At 39.3% G+C, this 22,743-nt stretch overlaps 1 protein-coding gene across 1 annotated transcript in view; it reads left to right on the top strand.

Moving 5' to 3' along the window:
* The first annotated feature begins 9,805 nt into the window (after positions 1-9,805).
* Positions 9,806-22,743, top strand: part of cntnap5a (contactin associated protein family member 5a) — a 71,852-nt gene continuing 58,914 nt past the window's right edge. The window contains exons 1-2 of the mRNA XM_054615065.1: positions 9,806-9,946; positions 21,698-21,845. Of these exons, the coding sequence (XP_054471040.1) occupies positions 9,821-9,946; positions 21,698-21,845 (274 nt within the window). The 5' untranslated portion in view covers positions 9,806-9,820. The remainder of the gene's footprint in view (positions 9,947-21,697; positions 21,846-22,743) is intronic.

Here is a 22,743-nt window from a genome sequence, read left to right as displayed (position 1 = left end):
TAGCACGCAGATCTGAAAAGTCAACTTGTTTAGGTTTCGTTCTTCATCTTTGGTTGTTAATGACCTCGAATAGCTCGACAATCTATCGCACCCCCCCCCTGCTTCTCTTACCAAAACTGTGTGCAAACACTTCAGTGCGGCATCATTGTTTACAAACGGTGAGCGGGTCAATATCTTTTTTGATCAATACCTGTGAAGTCTTGGTTGAAGTGGAGGATATTTAATTAACCGATTTCTTGCTTTTAATAATCTCTCTCTGGCCGGTTGACTCCGTTCTGTGTTGCTGAGACATTAGTCAAAGTCATCACTCAAAGAAAAACATTAGCAGATGACAACATTGATGCATTGCTTAACTCATTTATCAACTAGAAAAATACAAACTATTTATTTCACAGCTATGTGAATCTGTGCTTTAAATGTTTTGGACTGTGTGTCAGAAGAAAAATGAGCTTTTTGAAAACATGCTGTGGTGATTTGTAAAAAGGTTTGGCATTTTACAGACAATAAATGATCCTACTTTGTTTGAGATCATCGCTGTTGTCTTTTTTACCTTTTTTCTTAATTTTCTCCTGATCCTTTATTTGCAGTTTTGCTCTTATTGGACTACTTTATATAAATAAAGGAAGGAATGACAAATCTGCTAATTTCAAAAATAAGATAAAGGTTTCTTCATTAATGGAAAAAAAAACATCATTTGCAGCCAGTTGTTGAATATAAACTGGTTACACAACACACAGCACACAGACACTAAGTGCTTTATTGGCTCTTCAGTGATGGAGGACTGTATGTGCAGGGACAGACAGGTGGAGGCGTTCAGACGTCCATTGTCGTTATTCAATTTCAGTTTCTGCTTCTATTAACAATATAAAAAAAAAAACAACGACTTATGCCATAAAAGAAGAAGCAATATACTTATACTTATATTTTACACCCTGTAAGAATATTAAAACCAAAAATGTCAACATGTTTTATTATAACAACTACTTTTGTTTTGCACATACATATTTTATTCTTGAACATAATCAACATAAACTCCTGTGTGTTGTGGATCAATACACGTCTATTATATGTTATATATTAAATAGATAGATATTATTTATTAATAGCATTGTGTTATTGTACATAATATATGTTTTGTATTTCTATTGCATTCGTTAATGTGCATAAAGAGATGTTCCTGTGTATACTGATGTGCAATAATCTATTGAAATAAATCATATTTTTTAAGGTCATATATGATGAATTTAAAATCTACAAAGTAACCAGTAACTTTAGCTGTTAAATACATGGAGTAGAGTAAAAAGTTCAATATTTCCCTATGAGGCTACATAAAAAGCATTGTACTTACATTCATGCACATTCCACCACTGCTTATCAACATGTAAAACACTTCCTCTAATTAATCAGCAGGAGTCTAATCTATGCAATGTAATCAGTAAACCAATCATTTCTACCAACATAGTAAAGAACGCTGATTGCTGCTGCAAACCTCTGTGAAAAAAGTGTCTTCACTGTTTTATTCCAGTTCCAGGCTGCAGAGACCTGTGATGTCACAGTTGCTTGGTTTGGGAGCTTCACGAGATGCATCTGATCACAAAACTCACAGTTGGGATCGTGTCATGGTTTTGAGTCACGGATCGGATCAGCAGAAAAATAAGGGAGCAAAAATATGACTTTAAATGCATCGATCGCGTTTTTTTTGCCGCCGATACAGATTGAGATTGTCGATGAGCCATATGAGCTGATATAGATGTTTTCTTTTTTGTTTTGTTTAAGTAGCTGGTATACAAACCACCGTCCTGCAAAATCAACTCTAAATGTTATTTACTTTCCTTGTTATCGCCATATATATTTGCATAAAACACACAATTCAAATGATTAGGAGATTAAATATTGCATTTTTATTGATAAACACATCTGTACAGTTCTTGGATCAACACTGATATGGTTACACCCCGAGCAGTTTCTACAGTACTCATGGAGATATAAGCATGTGATGTGCAGCCTGATTTTGCAGCTGTAACTTTAATCACATGGGTTTGAGGATCAGGTCTCTACCCCTTGGACTATCTCGATTGCATGTTCTATTTTAAGAAAATCCCGTTGGCTTTTTCTTAAATCCCAACTGTTGGTGCATTTCCTGAGATTTGATATCCAAGAGGAAACCCGGGCTTCCTCATATCTGGCTCATCATGTTTATTTGATTTGGGGCGTGTAGTCTTTCTGCAGGTGCGATTATGCCTCTGCAACTTAAAAACACCCAGCCCATGTGTGCTACAAATGGAGCTTTGTTGTGATAATTTAGTTTGATTTCTTTGTGGAGTACCATCTGTTTGTGCACTCAGGTTAAGGCGGGCTTGCTAATGAGCAAAGGAGAGAGCATTGGGAAAAAAAGGGCTGACTCGATGCTACTCTAAAAACACTGGAATGTGCTATAGAGATCAACTCCCCTTCCCTTACTGGGTCTAATGTATAAGTTACAAATTAGTGGATGGATGGGTAGTTTCAAATGTGTTTTTGTTCCAACTTGCAGACTGTCCTGGAATTCAAAAGATGATTTGTATAAAGTTAATTAGAGACTTTCATTTGAAATGACACAGATGTTGATTAAATCTTCCGACAGGCCAAAGAGCAGAGTGAACGCTCACTCTGAATCTGAACTCATTTGCAGTCATTCATGGGGGAATGGATGTTTAAGAACAGGATATCTTTTCTTTTTCTAAATGAAAGCCCAGACTATGGTGCAAGGATATTGGAAAAAAGAGCATTAAGGGATAAGGCTGGCAATATTCTATATTTTCTTTTATTGTCAAGAAATCCCATGAAAAGACGAAAAACCAACAAAGAATTGATCCTGTTAAGACGTTTTGTCTGTGTCGCCAAGCATGATGCACTGTGGCTCATTCCTATGTGCCACAGAGCTCCATTGTTCTTGATGAAAACACATCAGTGAGCCACACCGTGACATGTGCCTTCAATATGGGGAATGCAGCCTTTCCTCCCGTTTCACTGGTATAGTGCTGTAGATACTCACTGGAGAACTAAATGTGTATTAATCAGCAGCTGAAAATAGTCCCCGACAAATGCACTATTTATAGGGCTGTCACCTGCCGAATATTAATATATCGGCAAATAAGGTGACATTCACAGTTGGCAGTGGTCGATTGGTATCTGCTGTGTCGCATAGATTTTGCGCAGGCTGAATGTCGTGTGGGTTATTTGAAGTCCGAGTCGAACAGCAGTTGCTAGCATACGCTGATCCAGAGAGGAAGACATAGGCTGGACACAACAAACCCATTCAACATTTCTGCAAACCACGGATACGTTGAATGCCGACATTTCTGAAGCAAACATATGTCTCGTAAATACGTTTCATATCAGCCTTGTATGATGCTTGTAGAAACAGGCAACGCCACAGGGTAAGAGTTGTGAAATGGTTGGTTAAGGTTAGAAAAAAGATCACGGTTTGTGTTTAGATAATTAGGAACAACTTAATGTAACAACATAACAACTTTCCTTAGCAGACTTTCTGCTACCTAACAAGCGTATGTACTAAATTTAATAAGCTTAAAGTCAACATTTCCCTTTTGTTTCACACAGGACATGAACAGCGGCCTCCTGGGTGAAAGTCCTGTGTTTGTTTGAGCCATTCCCCACATCTCCTACCCACTCTTAATGGACTTTCTTTCTTGTTAGACTCGTTATTGTATCTATAACTCTCCCTGCATCTTGCTAGTATCCCTAATTTGCAGAAAGGTACGATGCCAAAACGTTTTCCTGGCGATGTGGCTTGGTAATGGTTGCCGTGAGCATGTGTGGTTTGTTTAAAACGAGCAAAAAAAAATAGAAATGTTTGCCGGGTGGGATTATTACACTGTCTCAGGAGATAGATCAGCAACAAGAACATTGCTTTCTGTATGAAAAACACAAGAGATGAAAGAAAGCCCTGTTTATGTTTCTAATTGCTTTTTATTTAATTACATTTAATTAATGTTTCACAAAAATACTTTCTTTCTGTTGGCCTGTGTAAGTACTGCACATTTGTTCTCATTGAGTAGGTAGTTGTATAACATATAAAAAAAAAAGGCTTTTGAAGCAGTTTTAATTAATAAAAAGATTTTTATTTGAAAAAAGGTTTCATTAAAAGGTTGTTTTATAAAAGGTGTATGATTGAATTTATGCTCACTGAAAATAAGGTGTAATTACATGCTGAATGACTTTAAAATAATTCAGTATTTTTTTTATTAAGGAAATTAAATAAAGAGGTTTGGTTTCACTGCCACAAAAGGGGAATAAATGAGAAAATAACAACAAAACAGTCTGTATCGGCCAAATTGCATCAGCTCAGAATTTAATAAATCCATTCCTTACTAGATAGTAACATTTCCTAAAAATTCCAGTTCCAAGCTGACTTTGGACAATGATCGTTTTAGAAATTAAACTAAATTTCGAGATCTGTTATTTAAGATTTACATGAGCAGTAGCTTAGTGTTAAGTGCAACAGACAGAGCTGGGTGAGATTTTGGTCTTTTAATGTGTTAAGCAAATACTAATAATACCTTCCTTATCCTTTAATATTAGACTCCACAAATGTGCTGAAATACATTTTGATTGCGGCTTGGAGTCAGTGTGCAGCCGCTGCTTTCTTTGTTTTTTATCACCTACGATCAGTGATAACCTCTGGTGGGCCACACACCCAAGTGTCACTGTGACACTTCTCTGACAAACACACACACAAACACACACACACACACACACACACACACACACACACACACACACAAAAACAAAAAACGTCGTCTAGCACTTCTGTGTTTGAAACTGAAAGCTCCTCATATCAGCTGGTGTGCTTATGATTTCAAAAGGAGATTACGCGTTCCCTCTCGGCTGTCAGTTGCGTGCATGTGTTCATGTGCATGCATTCAGACGCCCGCCTGGCTTCATCTGGCCGTAAGATTCAAGTCCCTGAGCCTCGCCTGGAGGTCGCGAGTCAGCTTCAGAGGATTTTCAGTTATCCCGCAGGCCAAGGAGCAGATTTGCAGGCAAATCATCCTCCATCCATAAGTCTCTCTGACTGACAGCCGGGCATTTGGCTCAAGACCGAATCAGTAAACAACAACGGGGTCTGTAAGACGAACATTTTTTGCACATGGGGGAAGCTTTGAATGCACAAACACACAGCACCTCACATCAGCCGTCAGCTGTGAGGAGCATGTAGCCCGTTCTAACCACCATCTCGCTAAAGGTCATCTCCTCTAATCATGGTGTGATTAGAGGAGGAAGTCAGGTGACGTAGAAAAATGAGCAATCAAGTCTTTGTTGGCAGGAGGACCGGTAGGATGGATGGGTCCAGAAAACACCCAGACTTTCACCCAGAAGACCAAGTCCTGCATGGAACCAAAAAGTCCATGTTGCCTTATTTTAAGTTACGTAACTTTTACGCTGCTTTCGTAACTAAGCCAAGGCAGATACATTATGCAGCGTTGTCTTACACTAAGTTACATTTTACGTCACGTACATAACATACATAACCTAGCCTTTTACTACGTTAACATAACTTCGATAGGAAAGTCATTTCGCATACTTAACCAATTTATGTATCGTTTTGTTACATAAAGTAACGCTATTACATCAAGTACGTAAAATACGTAGCATAGTCTCTTACTACATTAACATATCTTTAATACGTAACGTAACCTCTTACTACGTCACATAACTGAGGCTGCTTCACTACAAATAAAAACATACTTATTTTAACCCAAACTACGATATTGTCCTAAACCTAACCATAAAGTGCTGTTGCCTAAACTGAACTTGTTAGTTGCTTCCTATGAAAACTGAGGTTTATTTTGAAAAGACACTACTCATGCTGACCAAGCTGTAGTATTTGAAGAGTTGGAAGTGAGAATGTATTGTGTCTTACCATCAAAATGATTTAGTTTTGCCTTCTTTAAGCTTTCAAGGTCTCTTTGTTGTCTACAGTCATGTAAAGGGTTGAATGAATGAAGGACCAAAGCATCAGTCAAGGCTTTCCTCAGCTCCTCTAGCACAGCTGCACTGTGCTAGAAAAGGACGAGTGGATGTAGATTAAAAAGAAGATAGGAAGTGTGAGAGTTATCCTTAAGGGATCAAAAGTGGGACTCTGGGAGACTTTTGACAGATTACGCGAGTGCTGTGCTTGCATAATGACCCCCCCATCGGTTTCCGGCAGAGCTGTGTTAAGATGGCATGCCGCTGTTCTCATTCCCCCAATGAACATCTGCATCTGCAGCTCAGCCATAATTTGAGTCTTGGACTAAACAGCTTGATCCACTTTAGTCACACTTGAAATCAGGATTAGAGAAATCTCTTGGCAAGCGATCTGAGAGCAGCCAAATCAGGTCAGTCGAAATTTCGGTGGGACGCCCAAAAGGAGAAGGAACCCATGCTGTCGGCTCCGCTGTGCTCTTGTCTAGCAGATGGATGGCCAATTGCCACTCCAGATGTGCTCCGAATCCATCTGAACTCGGAGCAAAGTAGTATCAAAAAAAATAAAAAAAGGCCCCTCGCACTCAGAGGAGTAAACCGCACACTGATGGAGAGAGTACGGGGATAATTGTAATCAGGCCGGTGCCAGTTTTCATTACGCTCCCTGATACAGGCCTTAATGCAGCTCTGCACTCAAGTGAAGCCAACCACACGAGAGGCTGTTTGTTGTTCAACTCGCTGCTCTTATTGTGGCGGGGCAGGGCTCAGATCAGTGCTAGATGAGACTGGCAGGTTTATATCACTAGACTCCTAATCTGTTCCCGCCTGTTGGACGTGATGTAATCTCACACTGTGGGATTAAAAAAAGGAACACACACGTACACAAAAGAGAGCCGAGGACTTTTCTGTGCTATTTCCAAGGGTCACTGCATGGGTTAATAGACTGTTTGAAGTATCTGAGGACTGGATAAGTGAGGCGGCCATGTTATTTTCCACCCCAGTTCTTGCTTTAAAACTCCAGCGACAGGTAAAGATGCACTTTGAACCAACATGTTTAACTCCTCGAGGATGTATTTTTTATTATGTCAGTCGGCTGAATAAATCCAAGCATGGCGAGCACTGAAAAAACCTTTCAGAACTGTTCTCCAAACAAGTCAGATTTCCATGTTAAAAGCACACACACACACACACACACACATCAACGTGTTGTTTATGCCCTCTGTGTTTTTCCTTCACAGATAATTGCAATGGTCCTCTGGTGTCCACGCTGCCACAGGCCTCCTTTCAGAGCTCCTCTCAGTCCTCAGTCAGTTATGCTGCGCACAACGCCAAGCTCAACAGGAGAGATGGTGAGTACAACGGAGGCTTCATTATTTCTACATGCTTCAGAAACACACCGCCCTCCTGCTGCACCAGCAGTTACCAAAAAATAATAATAAAACGCTCATGTGAACCATTTTAATGGTTACATGGGCTGTTTTTTGAAAGCCACGAAAAAAGTAGGGATGAGGTGATAAGACTAGCCAGATGAATTCACCAGATGTTGCTGATCAGACGGGCGACGGTTTTACTGGACAATTATTATAAATATCAAATTGCTATTATTTTTGACTTTTGATGCAATTGCGAAAAGGATTTTCGATATGAGAGGGAATGAGAATTTTAACACAATTTATTCTCATTTTCATTAGAAATCACACTAAAATGATGTGAACCAAACAAAGATGTTTGTAGAATAAGATGTTTAGGTCAGGACATCTCTGCAGCACCGTTATATTTACACATTAACATATTTGGCCTTTATCAAATTGTGCCTTTTAAGATTTTGTTTGATTTTGCAGTCATGGTCCAAACTAAATGACACATTTCATAATAACGCTATACAAAGACAGGGGCAGTCATATGGCAAAGAAAGTGGTTTAATCCTTTGTATTAGAAAGACTGAAGGACAGAGCAGGATTTTTCAAAAAGAGGGTTTATTTACAGAAAAAAAAAACATTTACAAAATATGCAAAGAAGATCTGGGCCCATAAAAGGGGTCAACTGAACTGAATTTAACCCTGGCTATGATGACTTTACATAAACTGATTGGAACTGAACACAACAAAGAGGGAAACATATTCTGGCTTTTTGAAACAAAGAAAACAAAACAAAAGAACCAACAAACTCATATAGTCCAAAGAAATACATTCCCACACCCTCCCCGTGATGTGGCGGGTCCTTTGTACATTCTGACTGGCGCTTCCTGTATTTAAGAGCTCTGCTTCAGGGGCCACATCTTTTGCTCCTGTCAGACAAGACTTTACTCCGACAGCAGCATCCTCGGAACTGGAAACTCAAAGAAAGAGAAATCAGAATGACTTATGGCTTTGAGCATTGAAGACAAACTAAAGTGTGACGGTACAGAAATGAAATAAATACCCGAACTGCGAGTATGATGCATGAAACAACAACAGTGACATCATTTATATGTTTGCATGAGGTCAAAAGGTTGTGAGCTCCATTAGTCTCTGTCAGGCCCGCCAACAGAAATGGATTGGCCCCTAAAGAAGGTCTGAACTGTTGGGTAAGAAGACTTATCCCATATCATACCATTTTCCAGAGAAGGGGTTTTCATTATGAAACAGACTACATTTGACTACATCAACAATAAATGCTTTGTTTATTCTTGTTTTTCTAATAACTAAGGCCCCGATCTCTTGCTTTTGCTCTGCTGTTGGATGAGGAGGAAGAAAAAAATCTATATAGTTAATCGTATTTAAAAAAACGCTAATATAACCCATTTGTCTGCATTTTAAATTGTATGTTCCTACCACGACTACCGGCATCAAAACAGGAAGTCAGTGGTAAAGTAGTAAAGCCCGCCCTTTGATTGATTTGATTGGCTGCCTGGGCCAAGTGTGACATTTTAACTTTTATGTGTCTTAAAACTGAAAAATGCTTGTAAATGGTAAATGGACTTGTAGAGCACTTTTCTAGTCTTCCGACCAATCAATGTGCTTTAACACTACAAGGAACTTACCCATTCACACCCATTCATTCTTTGGGAGCCATTTTTGGGTTTAAGTGTCTTGCCCAAGGACACATTGATATGAACTAGAGGAGCCGGTGATCGAACCCATGCTCTTATCATTGGAAGACAACCTCTGGTCCACAGCCGCAAAACAATAGAAAACAATGGTCAATGCTGATTTTTTGGGTTCAAAATTCAATATCGTCATTATAACTTATATTTAGGAGGTACATAATCATTACTGGCATCCATGTCCCCCCCTTAGCATCTTGGCCCCCCCAAAAATGTCCCCTCTTTACCCCCTTGTGCTAACAAGACAACCTTTTTAAGATTGTACAAAGGTGATAAAATATCAGGTGTATTTGTAGAGGATATGAACAGAACATCTCCCGTTTCATTCATTCATTTCAGTTTCTCCACAGAGACATAGTGACAGACACACTTAATATTGTGAAGGTGAAGCTTGTGGAACAGAGGTAAACTCTTTGAGCTAGCAGCGCTCTGCTCTTCATGAGTTCTCCGGCCCGGCTGAACACATTTCAAAATGAATCAGCTATGTTTCTAAGAAGTGAGACGGCTGACCTCCACCGTGTCGGCTGGAGTGCAACCACCTTGAAGCCTTTTCAAATGCAAACCCTCCCTGTATTCACATCAGGACTTTATCCGTTTTATTAGCCTTAACCACAACGACCCACGTTTATTCTATCCATGTCCACAGTACCGATGTTTGACGGACTGCCCTCTGTCCTTATTTCCCCATCCCCCCCTTCAGGAGCAGGAGGCTGGTCTCCCATCGTGACCGAACAGGAGCCCTGGCTCCAGGTGGACCTCAGGGAGCAGATGGAGGTGACGGCTGTGGCCACGCAGGGACGTTTTGAAAGCTGGGACTGGGTCAGCAGTTACCTCCTGCTCTACAGCGACACGGGCCGGGCCTGGAAACAGTACAGGCATGAGGACGGCGTCGGGGTGAGTCTGCTGGATGTTTATTATTGGATTCATGACTTTTGATTAACCGTAGGTTTGCTGTTAAAGCTAGGGTTGGTAAAGTTGAGAAACTAGCAAGAATATGTTAGATTTAAAATATTTAAAAAACCCAGCCTGGTCTCACTAACTCTTTTCAGATGAAAGAAGTCAGCAATACTACATTTTTGCCAAAGGATATGATTGGACGGGCTTATTAGAGTGCTGCAACAGCCACAGATACCATATGTTTTTGATTAATTGATTGCGGTTGGGATAATTTCTACAAATATAACAAAAAATGTTTCTGAAGAACATTACCAAACCTCCCTATAACAACCGAATCCAAGGATATTTTTTTGCGTTTTTATTTTGCTTAATTCAACAATTCCGGCTGGAAATATTCTATATTTTTTTGGAATTGTGCTCATTTGCTTTAATTATGAGAGTTAGAATAGAAGATCACTACCACTCTCCTTTGTTTGCATGAAGTATGGAGCTACAGACGGGATTCAGTTATCCTAGCTTAGCACAAAGACGGGGAAAGCTAGCTTGGCTCTGTTCAAATATCACAAATACATTTTTTATATATATACGTACACAAACTCAAATGTAACAATGACAAGTTGCACTTTGGCAATTTGTGCTTTGGTCAAGTTCTAAAAATCAGGCCCGACCCTACATGAAACAGTATAGAAGTATTTCAAGCCTGAATTGAGCTGGAAATGCAGCAGTTTTGGGCCCAAGCCAGAAAAAAAGCCAGAATTTCCACACAGTAGAAGTAATAGAGAAATGAAAAATATACAAAATGTTACAGGCTAAAGTTAACTAAAATCTTTGATGCACTTTCTACTCCAGGATGTTCAGCAAAAAGCCCAAAAACTGTCATAAACCATTGCCATATATATATAAAATACAGCTTGTATAACACTTCTCCTCATTAATGACAATCACGAGTCAGGAGTCTGTTTGAAGCATCTAGTGTCAGAGACAGATCGTCAAACAGCAGTCAAAAAATCAACACTTTACTCAGATGTTGATATCCAAATTGTGCATAACAGCAGGTTTTTAATTACAGCATCACTATTCCTGCTGAAAGATTCCAGGCACAATTAAACACTGTCAGATCAAAGTGAAATGAAGATAACAAAGTAGCTACCTTCCTGCATATTGTTCCCGCATTAATTAATTGGGAGTCGGGACATGGATATGGTTTTCATGTCACCAAAAAACACTTTATTTTTTAAACAGCAGCGGAACAAACTGGAAACCCCCCCCAAAAAAAAAAAAACAAGGCGAAATTGGTGCAAACCAGACCAGATTTAAGCCTGGGTGAATTTTGAGAAATATTGGTCATGCTTGAGGTCACAGAATCAAAATCTCTAAGCCACACTAACAGTTTCTCCACTTCTTTTAATAGCCAATCAACTCCTTCATCTAGCTCCGTATTAACACACCGACATGAGAGTTGATGTTTACTGTCAACCTTGACAGTAAAGAATTACATTTACTTCTAAAACGAGAGATATCATCACTTTTCCACGCCCCGTCCTCTGGTGAGCTATTTACTGAAGACATTACAGGTCCGGGGTCAGATGACACATCCTCTCACTTTCTTTGACACTTCTCAAGGTGTGGGGAGTGTCTGGCGTCAACACAATAATTATACCTTTTTTTTTGTTCCCTCATGTAATGTCACAACGTGTTAAGCCAGTACTCAAGGTCTAAGAAAATAGCCTGATGTTGGCACATGTTATTAATCCTTTATTGTGTTTGTCCCAGTTATGTCAAAGGCGGCTGACAAGTTGTTAAATGTTTTTTTTATGAGAGTTTTTATAGTTGGCAGCCCAATTAGCAGAGCATGTCGCTGCGGCAACGAGGTCTCGTTTTCATTGTGTTGAATGGAACCAGCACAGATATGTGAGGGTGTACATTATGAATAGTGTCGTGTGTTATTTTAAAGTATTTATCTGCCTCCATATTTTATTTAAAAACTACTGGAAAATAGGTATTAGAGATGAAATAAGACATGATAAGACAGCTCTGTTTTTTCACCAAAAAGTAACATTTACCAACAAAAAACAAACTAAATAACAACCACATTCAAGATAAATATTTGCAAAAAAAAAAAGACGACGACAATGAATAAGCCAGACTAGAAAGAGTTAAGTAAAAAAATGTTTCAGCCTATATCATTAAGCCAGGATACGACTAAGAATAGTGTCAGGCATTAGGGAGTCAAGCTAATTTATGAGAGGGTTTAGCGTAGTTTGTGGTTGACGTAGTGAAGCTTGTGCGATGCTCGAATGCCAGAAAATGCCGTAATCACGTCCTGCGCGTGCACCTCTGAATTTTTTAACTTGGCGTGCGCTATCAGAGCTTTTCAGACATGACTGTCACAAAAAGTTCACTGATAAAAGCACTATTTACATGTCTAGGGATTTTACAAAGAAGGCAATTTTTTTTTTAGATGCTTTAAAAACAGGAAGTCTTAAAAAGTGTAGATTTGAGTAAGTATTTTGCAGCCAAATCAAATAGTTTACAATATATTCAACCTTTGTTTTTCTAAAATGCATTTAATACTTGACTTGTTTCTTTACAGGGCTTTTACAAAGGCAATAAAGCAGTCCATGAATATGAGATACGAGTTAACAGATTATTAGAGAATTATAATCCCTCTTCGTCATAGTAAAGGTTGGTTTCAGTCGTTGTCTTTTTGATTCTTCGCATTTAGTTTTGTTTGTACGCCCTCTGGTTTCTCGGAGAATGCTGCAACAAACAGCACGTTGAACATAAACGTCTTTGTACGCGCAAAGACCTCGCACTATCTGTAGTACGGTCTAAGTGTGAGCATCAACAAAGCTTAGGGTGTCTTGTAATTGGGCCCCAGGTAGTCTCACATTTTCCCTGAAAACGATGTGTGTTTCCTGGAAGCCTCTCAAGCTGTATCCCTGAGCCATGTTCACAAAGCCTTCTGTAGAGACAAGGAGAGCTTGTGGTCTTTAACGAGCTAGTTCAAACTCAGAAACAGGTTGAACCCCTTTAAAGTCAAGCCAGAATCCCTCTCCACAAGCTCTGTAAAACGTTCATCTTGTTGCACTGAATGTGTATTCATCCTCGGGCTGAAACAGTCCCTAACAAATACTCACGATTCAATTACGATTCACCTGTTAAAGATTTGAATACAAAACAATTAGTTATATTTCTACATCATTTTTTATCGATTACTACTTTATTAAAAGCAGTCAGATACATCTGAACTCCCCATTAAATTTAAAAAAAATCAGACTACAACAGCCTTTAATGTGAAAAGCTGCATCTTTCCAATGCTTGTATCTGTGCGAGCCACCATGATACATAAACATTACAAAACCCAAACATAAATCCTTCTGCAGTGCATTAAAAGTGTGTTGAAATCTACACATAGCAGCTCTAAGACCGGGCACTGAATGAATGCCTATAGCATTTTGCACTGAATGAATAAGCCTAGCAGCTAGCAGGCTTTTCCTCACTCACAGCTCTTATACTCTCACTTTGTTTAAATCACTGCATCTCCCAACAGAACAACACTGTGTTTGAATTTCAGCCTGAAAGCACCTTTTTTTTTTGCAGCTTAACATTTTTGAAACAGAGCAGAATAACATCATTGAATGTCGTCTCTCTGCTCTGAACACAGTGTGTGTGTATAAGCTCCGCCCCCAGTGAAACACAGAGATCAGAGGAGAGAAACAATGGAGACACTATATGAAAGCAAAAACTCAAATAAACGGGACTAACACTGAGCTGAAATGAAACAAAACTGTTCCGTCACTTCATCAATGATAAAACAGCAGCATCGCAATGCTTCTTAGCATTGAGAAAAATGTCAACACCTCTTAAAACCACAGTACTTTGCAGGAAACCTCCTCACCTTGATTTTAAAAAACAAGTCCACATCTACAATAAGGAAAAATATGTATTAGAGATTAATTAAAACATCATTACAAAGTTCAGTTTTTTCACTTGTTATTTTTTATTACACAAAAAAAGTAACATCTACAAACAAACACCCTAGTAAATAACACAAACACAAACATTACATTACATTACAGTCATTTAGCAGACGCTTTTATCCAAAGCGACTTACAGTCAGTAGTATATTACATATCATTCACCCATTCACACACTGATGACAGGCTACCATCAAGGTGCCACCATCAGACTCTAACTAACATTCATCATCCAGTCCACACCGATGGCAAGCCTTCAGGAGCAACTTGGGGTTAAGTGTCTTGCCCAAGGACACATCGACTGCCGAAGCCGGGTATTGAACCACCGACCCTCTGATTGGAGAACTACCTTGCTCTCCACTACGCCACAGCCGCCCCACACAAACACATTCAAAGCAAAATATTTGAAAAAAAAAACAACAATGAATGAACCAGATCATGAAGAGGTTAATAAAAAGAAGTTTCAGCCTATACAATTAGTACAACAATCAACTTCAACAGACATAATTTCAACAATTAATATTCCTCTTTTATTATGGAGGCATGAAATATGACAACTAACAGTAAACTTAAACACTTAAATCATGAGCAGAGCATTTTGTGGGCCCCTGGTGGGCCGGGGGCCTAAAGCAGCAGCTTAGTCTGCTAATGCCTCGTCCCAGATTTCATGTGCCATCTGGCGAACTTGTTGCATAATTATTTTGTCATTTTAGATATTTAACCAGAGATTAATTTGTCTTTGTAAACAAGAGCAAAGTATCATACCTCAATTTTGACTCAGTGCTAAAAATAACCTGAAATATATTTACAGAGTGAAGTTCACTGAGACGTTTGCTTGATTTGTTCCTTGTGTCGTTATTTATGAGAAAAATATTTTATGTAAAGATATTACCAACATGACCTGCAGCTGTCACCTTCTGTGTCCCGTTAGAGAGTGAGGGCTGTAAGTCTGACACATACTGAAATGAATAAAGCACTCAGCAGTGTATAATACCAGTCAACACATGCATCGTCCTCCAAAAACTTGGCGAGCATTAAGACCAGGCGTGACTGAGCTTTACATCGACGGATGTGAGTTTAATGCACGCTCACGAAGACAGTTTAAGCCTCCCATCTCTTCTCCGCTGCTCGTGTGAACTTGGATTTATAGTATCATTTATATAGTGCAGGATGAATGTCAGCCAATTAGTCTCTTATTCTGAAACTCACACTCGTAGCCGACTAACTACAGCGTTCACCAAGACCTTTGGCTGTGACTTACTCACATCCGTCTGGCATTTTAACAAGTGAAGCTCCAAGGTAACGGCTCGCTGCCAGAAACTGAACTGAGGGGGACTAATGAGAGAGCAGCAGCTGCTGATATGACTGCTAGCTCTCAGCCATTCTTAACTAACAGTGAGCCAGATTAGCTCCGCAGAAAAATGAGCTACATTAAATAAAAAAATGGCGATAAAGGTCGACAATCCTGCTGGCATGGTATGGAACAAACAAACCCTGATCCATAAGCTTTTTTCCTTCCAGTAGTCTGGCTTAAGATATGCAGTGATGGATAATATAATATAATATAATATAATATAATATAATATAATATAATATAATATAATATAATATAATATAATATAATATTGTTTTATTTTATATCATATATTATTATATCATATCATATCACATAACATAATGAAACACAACATAACATAAAATAACTATAATATAATTGCATATAATATAAAGTCATATCATATCATATAATATTACATTTAATTAAAGTAAATTATATGATATTATATGATATGAAAATATACTATATATATATAGCTATTTTCCTTAAGATGGCTTAAGATATGTATAACATAGTATAAATTTTATATTAAAAATCATAAAATATAATATATTATATATATATATATAAATGTATTCAGGAGAAAGTTCTTCTTAATAGATTAATAGATATTTTGTGTGCAGAATTGCCATTTTTGTGTTCTGGCTTTTTCAGATTGATTGTGGGCTAAATTCCTCCCCTCTCGAAAAAAAAAATCAGAGACACCAAAATCAATAGCAGCCATCCTCAGAGGACCATTAATATATAATATCAAATATGACGGTAAACTGAACCGTATCTATGGACGTATCTCGCTCTGCGTCAGAGTGTTCAAAGGACGTCTTCATTCTTGAGCTCAAACACTGAATGCAAATGAAATCACAAAACAACCTTTCCGTTAAAAAAAGTTTCCATAGTTTCTTTCTCTGTTTCTCGTTAATGATTCACTGTTTTCTTCCAGTAACGGTGTTGACATCGGCGTCCGTTCCTGCAAACAGCCGCGTGTCTGTGGGAGTGTAACGAGCTAAGCCTTATAGAGCACAAGAGGAACATGTGAAACGACACCATGCTTCTACAAGCTGATAATAACCTAATTAGCGAGAGCCAGGGGAGAAAATCTGTGGAAATAACTTACGTCAGTGGAAGCTTTTAGGAGGTGAACTGTGGGCTTTTATCGGCTCATGTGCTGAACAACTCTTGAATGTCTTTCCAAGTGTGAAAAAATAGGTTTTTTGCTCGATGGTACTTTTAGAGTTAACTCTTTAAAAATGGCAGAGCACCTGTTTTTAAATCCCGCTTTAACCTAATTCTCTGTAAAATATTACCAATCCACTCCATGGCGAGTGAGCTGGATGCTCTTTGCAAAAATATTCATAGGCGGGAAAAAGGAATGTGATCTAGCAGGGGGTTCCAGATTACCTTCATTATCCTTGAAAAGCCTGATTCAGAAAATCTATTTTTAATGCGGCTGTGAATAAACGTGTGAAACAGAATTCTGGTCTGTGAGGGGGGGGGGGAATTTGCACATTCATTTCCATGCTTGTTAGCTGTTCAGGTAGATGGGGATCTAACAAGGATTAGAATGAGTTCCCGTGATTGCTGATTTTATCTGAGTAATTGTATCTTGTATCATGATTGCGCTTGGAATATTATACAGCCTGATCACAGAGGAAATTCAAACAATCTTTTGCTCCTTATGTGTATAGAATTGGTGTTTGAATCCTGCTGACTTTGGAGATCTTGACCCTGACTTTTTACCTAGCGCCACCTTGAGGTTCACATTTGTGCAGATGTTCCTATCCTGATCCCCAGAGGATGAATCCTACTGTCGTTGATCATTGTTGTGACTTTATCTTGCCTATCATCACATCAATCATTCTTTTCCGACACCAAGATATCCATAGGCCTCAGCTGCATTTTGTGTTTTGAGCTAACTAGCATACGTTAGCATGCTAGCACCCCACAATAAGGGTGCTTTCATACCTGTAGATGGGTTCATTTTGTCCGGACAAAGGAGAAAAATAGTACTTGTTGCATTTTAGTAAAGAGAGTCAAATACAAGCACAAGAGTTCTAACAGCTTTTGACCCTTAATCAGGGAAAATACCAAAGCTGATGTCCATATGTTTTGATTTGCATAAATAGGCTATATCCATGGCCGTAGACAGATCATGATCATGATCACAGATGATGTGATTGCTAAAATCACATATTTGCTATTATAAAGTATTTTGGTTGGTTGGTTTGTTTTCACACCGCACACAAACCACATGGAAGCAGAACGAGACCCGTCTTTTCCAGCTCGCTCGCTCAAACCAACCGCACTAACCGGGTTAATGGACCTGAGTGTGTTTAACATAAACAAACAGGGTAGGTGTGAAAGCACCCTGAGATGTTAATTGGTCAACACCGTACCTGCCACAGTACACGTCAGCATGTTAACCGTGTCATTGTGAACATGTTGCCTGTAATGCTGCTTAACACAACTGGAGTCTACATGTCATTTCAAACGACTTTATATATTCCTTTTCTGAAGCCAACACAGAAACAAACAGCTACTACTAGAATGGACAAGGACAATGAATAACTAAAAGTGTATGTATAGTTTATGAAGATTTAAAGGTGAGTAATGTGGCTGATCATTTCAAACTATTCACCGTTACTCTCCACCAGCAGGATCAGGATTGAGCCCACTGGTAAAAACCCGGAAAAGCTCCAGAATCAGCACCATGGACAGCGCTCGCCATTCAAGTCCCAGCCAAACAGAAATAAGAGCGTCTTTCCCTTCTGTACTAGTGACTTATTCACAGTGAAACAGGATATTTGAGCAGTGTACAGTTACCAGAGAGATTCAAATTTGAATTATTTGCATTTGATGTACTGCTAAAAGTGTCAGGGCTTAGAGTTTAGAGCGGAAAGGAGCTAAAGAGGACAGTTGGCTCCACACCCGCACACACACACACACACACACACACACACACATACATACACACATACATACACACCTCCCTCACTTGTTGTTAGATCAGTAGGAGGACGAGGGGGAGATGAAAGGAAAAAATGTGTAACTTCTGTTTCACTGGGACACTGATCTCAGTGCTGCTAGTTTGTCTCTTGACAAAACTTTAACCAATATATCTCCTCTGCTACATGCTAATAAAGAGAAGACATATCTATTGTAAGGCTTGTAGATAATGGTAAGCTGACAGCTGGCTGGCAGACAGGTGGTCAAGGAATGCTGGAGCATTTCCACTGCAAGGTCACATACTTGTAGCTTTCGCACTATGTTGTTCCCTCAGGCTGTTTAACTGGCCGCTGACCTTTCGGAACGCACAGTATTCACCGCCGGCAGCAGGATTCATCCCCCAGTGAATTGATTAAAATAAACGTATGCATCTGTGCTGCGTGCAACACAAAGGAAAAGTGACACGAGGGAGCTCATCACTGGAGAGGAAGAGTAAAGAGCCTTAATGAATGTGGAGGGAGACTGTTCCACAGTGACAGAGGCATGAATAGAAATAATGAAGTCACGGAGGGGTTAGGATTGTTTATGTGGATAAGGACCCCACCTCTGGAAAAATCTCCTGCACCCTAAGGCTTTTATTCAGAGACTGTACTTCATCTCCCAGCTGAAACACACAGGATGTTCTGTTGCAATTATTTATTTATTTTCCAGAGAGGAAACAAAAACAAACGTCATGCTCAGGACGGCCTCCGTGGTGTTCTCGTGGTGGTATTGCCCTGGAATACTAATGACTCGCGCTGACGTGTGCGAGTGACGTTGTTAGCTAATGAATAGCTGGAATCACTGCAGCGCAGACTTAATCAGAGTTTGTTTGGTTCATTACATTTTCCAGACATTCAGCTGGGAGTTGAGTGGAAAGACGGGGTTAATGATTGTAACAAAAATAAGAAGAAATTAAGTTTCACAAGCTGTGGAGCAAACTTACATGGATGGATAACTGAACGTGCCTATTTAGCACAGGCAAGGACTCGAAAGGACCACAAAGAAACATCAAACGACTACAAAGAGATGCAAAACAACTACAAAGGGATGCAAAACAACTACAAAGGGATGCAAAACAACTACAAAGAGATGCAAAACAACTACAAAGGGATGCAAAACAACTACAAAGGGATGCAAAACAACTACAAAGGGATGCAAAACAACTACAAAGAGATGCAAAACAACTACAAAGGGATGCAAAACAACTACAAAGAGATAAACACAAATAGACAGACATCGACAAAAAAAGGGCAAAATGACCACAGACAAAAATTACAATAAAATACCAAAAAATAACAAAGAAGCACAAAAACTACAAAGACACAAAACCACACAAAAATACGTAAAGACTACAAAGAGACTCAAAATGATCATAAAGAAAAATAAAACGACTACAAAGGGACACTAAGAAGACTACAAAACGATCAAATAAACTATGGAGGGATGCATAACAACTATAGAAAGGGATGAAACAACTACAAGGAGACACAAAAAGTTTAAAAGGGAGCAAACAAAACAAAAATACCCATAAAAGACCAAAACAATAACAAAATTACACGAAACAATGTTAGAACGACTACAAAGAAAAAGAATGACCAGAAAAAGACAAAATCAACTACAAAGAAACAAAAAACAACTACAAAGAAACAAAAAACAACTACAAAGAAACGCAAAAACGACTACAAAAAGACCTCAAAAAGAGAAAAAAAGAATAGAAAAAGACACAAAAACGACTACAAAGAGACTAAAACCATTGAAAGTCGCATAATGACTAGAAAAAAACAACGATAAAGTCTGTGTGTCCCCCTAGGACTGGTGGTCGGCCCAGAGGCCCATCGTCTCAGAATCCCCCCCATTAATTCATTTACCATACAATAAACATCTACCTTGATTTTGCAATGACCCCCTACATGTTCTACTCACAGTTTTTGGTTATTTAAACTGAGAGATTGAAGTATTTCTCTTCTTGATCGCTGGTTCAAAGTGGGCGGGGTGTCAATGGAAAAAAAGATGAAATCATGTAATGGCTCGCGTGTTTATGTTGCCAGCACTGCCAGTGAAGTCACATCAAACCACAGAGTCCCGATCAGAGAAGATCAACCACATTCTGAGAGGCTTTTAGATTCTGAATCCGGAACAATCAAATATTCTTCTACCGCAGCATGAAGCCTGAAAGTAACAAGGCCATGCTCAGAGCTCTGTGTAAGAAGCCCAGTAGCATGCTTTCATCAGCCTTAACCCCCACCCCCTGATGGCCATATTAGAGTTTTGAATTGAAAGCATTTGGAAAACATGATGAAGAAAAAGTGCCGTGAAGATGCTTTGTTATTTTTATTTCATGGCCAATGTATTTTACCCTTAAAGTAAAACATTTACTCTGACTGAACGTATAAACCAAGGCGCCATTAGTTAATCCCTCCTGTGCAGAACGTGAATAAACTGTGCATGTGTAAATAAGCCGGTGCTCGTACGCGGGTTGCGGTTCAGCCACGAGGCTCTGCTCCATAAATGGCTCAAAATGGAGGAAGCGGTGGCATAAATCACAATAACAGCCTCAACAGGCGCGCTGTAGCCTTGATTATCTACCAAGTAGCAGCATCCCGGTGCATTTAATGATGCTTCTGCTTTGCGGCGGTCTGACAACAACGGACAGTCATGTGTGCCGCTGGTAATTGTGTCTCCGTTGTTGCAGAAAGCTGATATTATTGCCTTTTTTTCTTTTCTGACTGTGTTGAACTGTCTGAAAAAAACAGCCTGGAGCTCCAAGCATCAATGATGTATATTTGTGTTTCTATATAGCAGCAGCGCTTATTGATCGGATGTCACCTGCCCATAGCCAGTATCAGCTATGAGGAAGCTGGTAATCAGTCATTTGAGAGGAGAGGTTGTTTGTCTTGTTTTTTTGAACCCATCTTTTTCTCTCTCTCTCTCTCTCTCTCTCTCTCTCTCTCCTCATTGTTTATGTCCCCTGGCTTTGTGTGCTGCAGAGAGAAAGTTGAGGAGAGGTTGAAATGGAAAAAAGAAGAATGACATCTCACAATTGAAGTTTTTTTTTAAGCTCTGCAGGGAGAAAACACAACACCAGGGCCCTTATTGCCCCCGGCTGCCTCGGTGGTGAATTTTCCTCCTGCTCGCGTGGACCCTGCATGAACGGATATTCTCATATTTCCACACCACACGATGATTCTTATCCCTTTACATCAAATAGTATGTTCAAGGATAGGAAGAAGACATTGCCCTTGGCCTGGCCTTGTCAGCACTTCTTTTTGTTGTCTGTGCTATTCAAGGACTTCATTTTTTTTATTTTTCTGTTCTTATATTTCAAGTGTTCAGCTAAATAAACAGACTGGTAAAAAATATTACTATTCACTTTGTTTCAGAGGTCATTTTCTGGTTTCTCAGCGAAGCCACAATCAATCTCTGTCCCTCTCTGTGGTCCTGCAGAGATTTGTCGGGAATGTGAATTCGGAGGCCGTGGTCCAGAACAAGCTGTCCCACCCGGTCAGAACGCGCTTCCTGCGCTTCGTCCCTCTCGACTGGAACCCCAGCGGCTGGATGGGCCTCAGAGTGGAGGTGTACGGCTGCTCCTACAGTGAGTACCGCACTCTGAAAGCACTCAGTTCCACACATCCAAAAAAAAAACCCACACCTCTGTGCTTTACACCACCTAGAAGGATTCCTTCATTTAAGCTCCCGAAGCTACTCTCTCTTGATGGAAAGTAATGAGGGAGCTATTTTGTCTTCACTTAGTTTTAACACGCTGTTTGATACTCCAGGCAGCAGTGAAATGACTAATCAAGAACCCCGACAGCCAGGGTCTGAAACATATACACACAGGGACGATCGCCACGAAACAAATAAAACAAAGAGTTGAGCGGGGATCATTTTCTTGATGAATGTGGCGTCAAAATATGCCCGTGATTTGTAATTGAACTGCGATGACCTACAAAAACACAAGCTGGAGACAGATCAGGTCATTACTTTGCTTATACTGATACTGATGCTGTTTATGCTCTCCCTCATGCTAGCGGGCTAATTAAAACCAACATTTTAATTAGTTATCTCTTTGTCTCATGATATTAAATGGTGCTTGTGTTTAAAATTAAACAATTTAATTGAAAACATATCTTGATGTAGTAATGTAATTAATTAAACACTTATTATCTCAGCATAAAATGCTTATTTACTTTGGAGTCTGAATTATTGTTCTCTGGAAAAAGGTGTCCCACATAACGCAAATATTACAAATTAGATACTGATACCAGCATCAGAAATGCTTCTGATTTAGCCTAGATTGGGTATCGACTAGTATGTAAGTATATGCATCAATCTGATATCACATTATCATATCTTTAATCACCTTATTTATGCTACAGAGGAACAACAACACCACATGTCACTCACTACCTGATCGCTACTGCACATGTGCAAACAAGTACTAAACACCTGAAGATACTTCCCCTGATAATGCTACATTGTTACCATATTTT

Source organism: Anoplopoma fimbria, chromosome 16, assembly GCF_027596085.1.
Source record: "Anoplopoma fimbria isolate UVic2021 breed Golden Eagle Sablefish chromosome 16, Afim_UVic_2022, whole genome shotgun sequence".
In the NCBI taxonomy this organism is placed as follows: Eukaryota; Metazoa; Chordata; class Actinopteri; order Perciformes; family Anoplopomatidae; genus Anoplopoma; species Anoplopoma fimbria.
The sequence above is the reverse complement of the archived record's forward strand: the minus strand, read 5'-3'. Positions and strand labels throughout refer to the sequence as shown.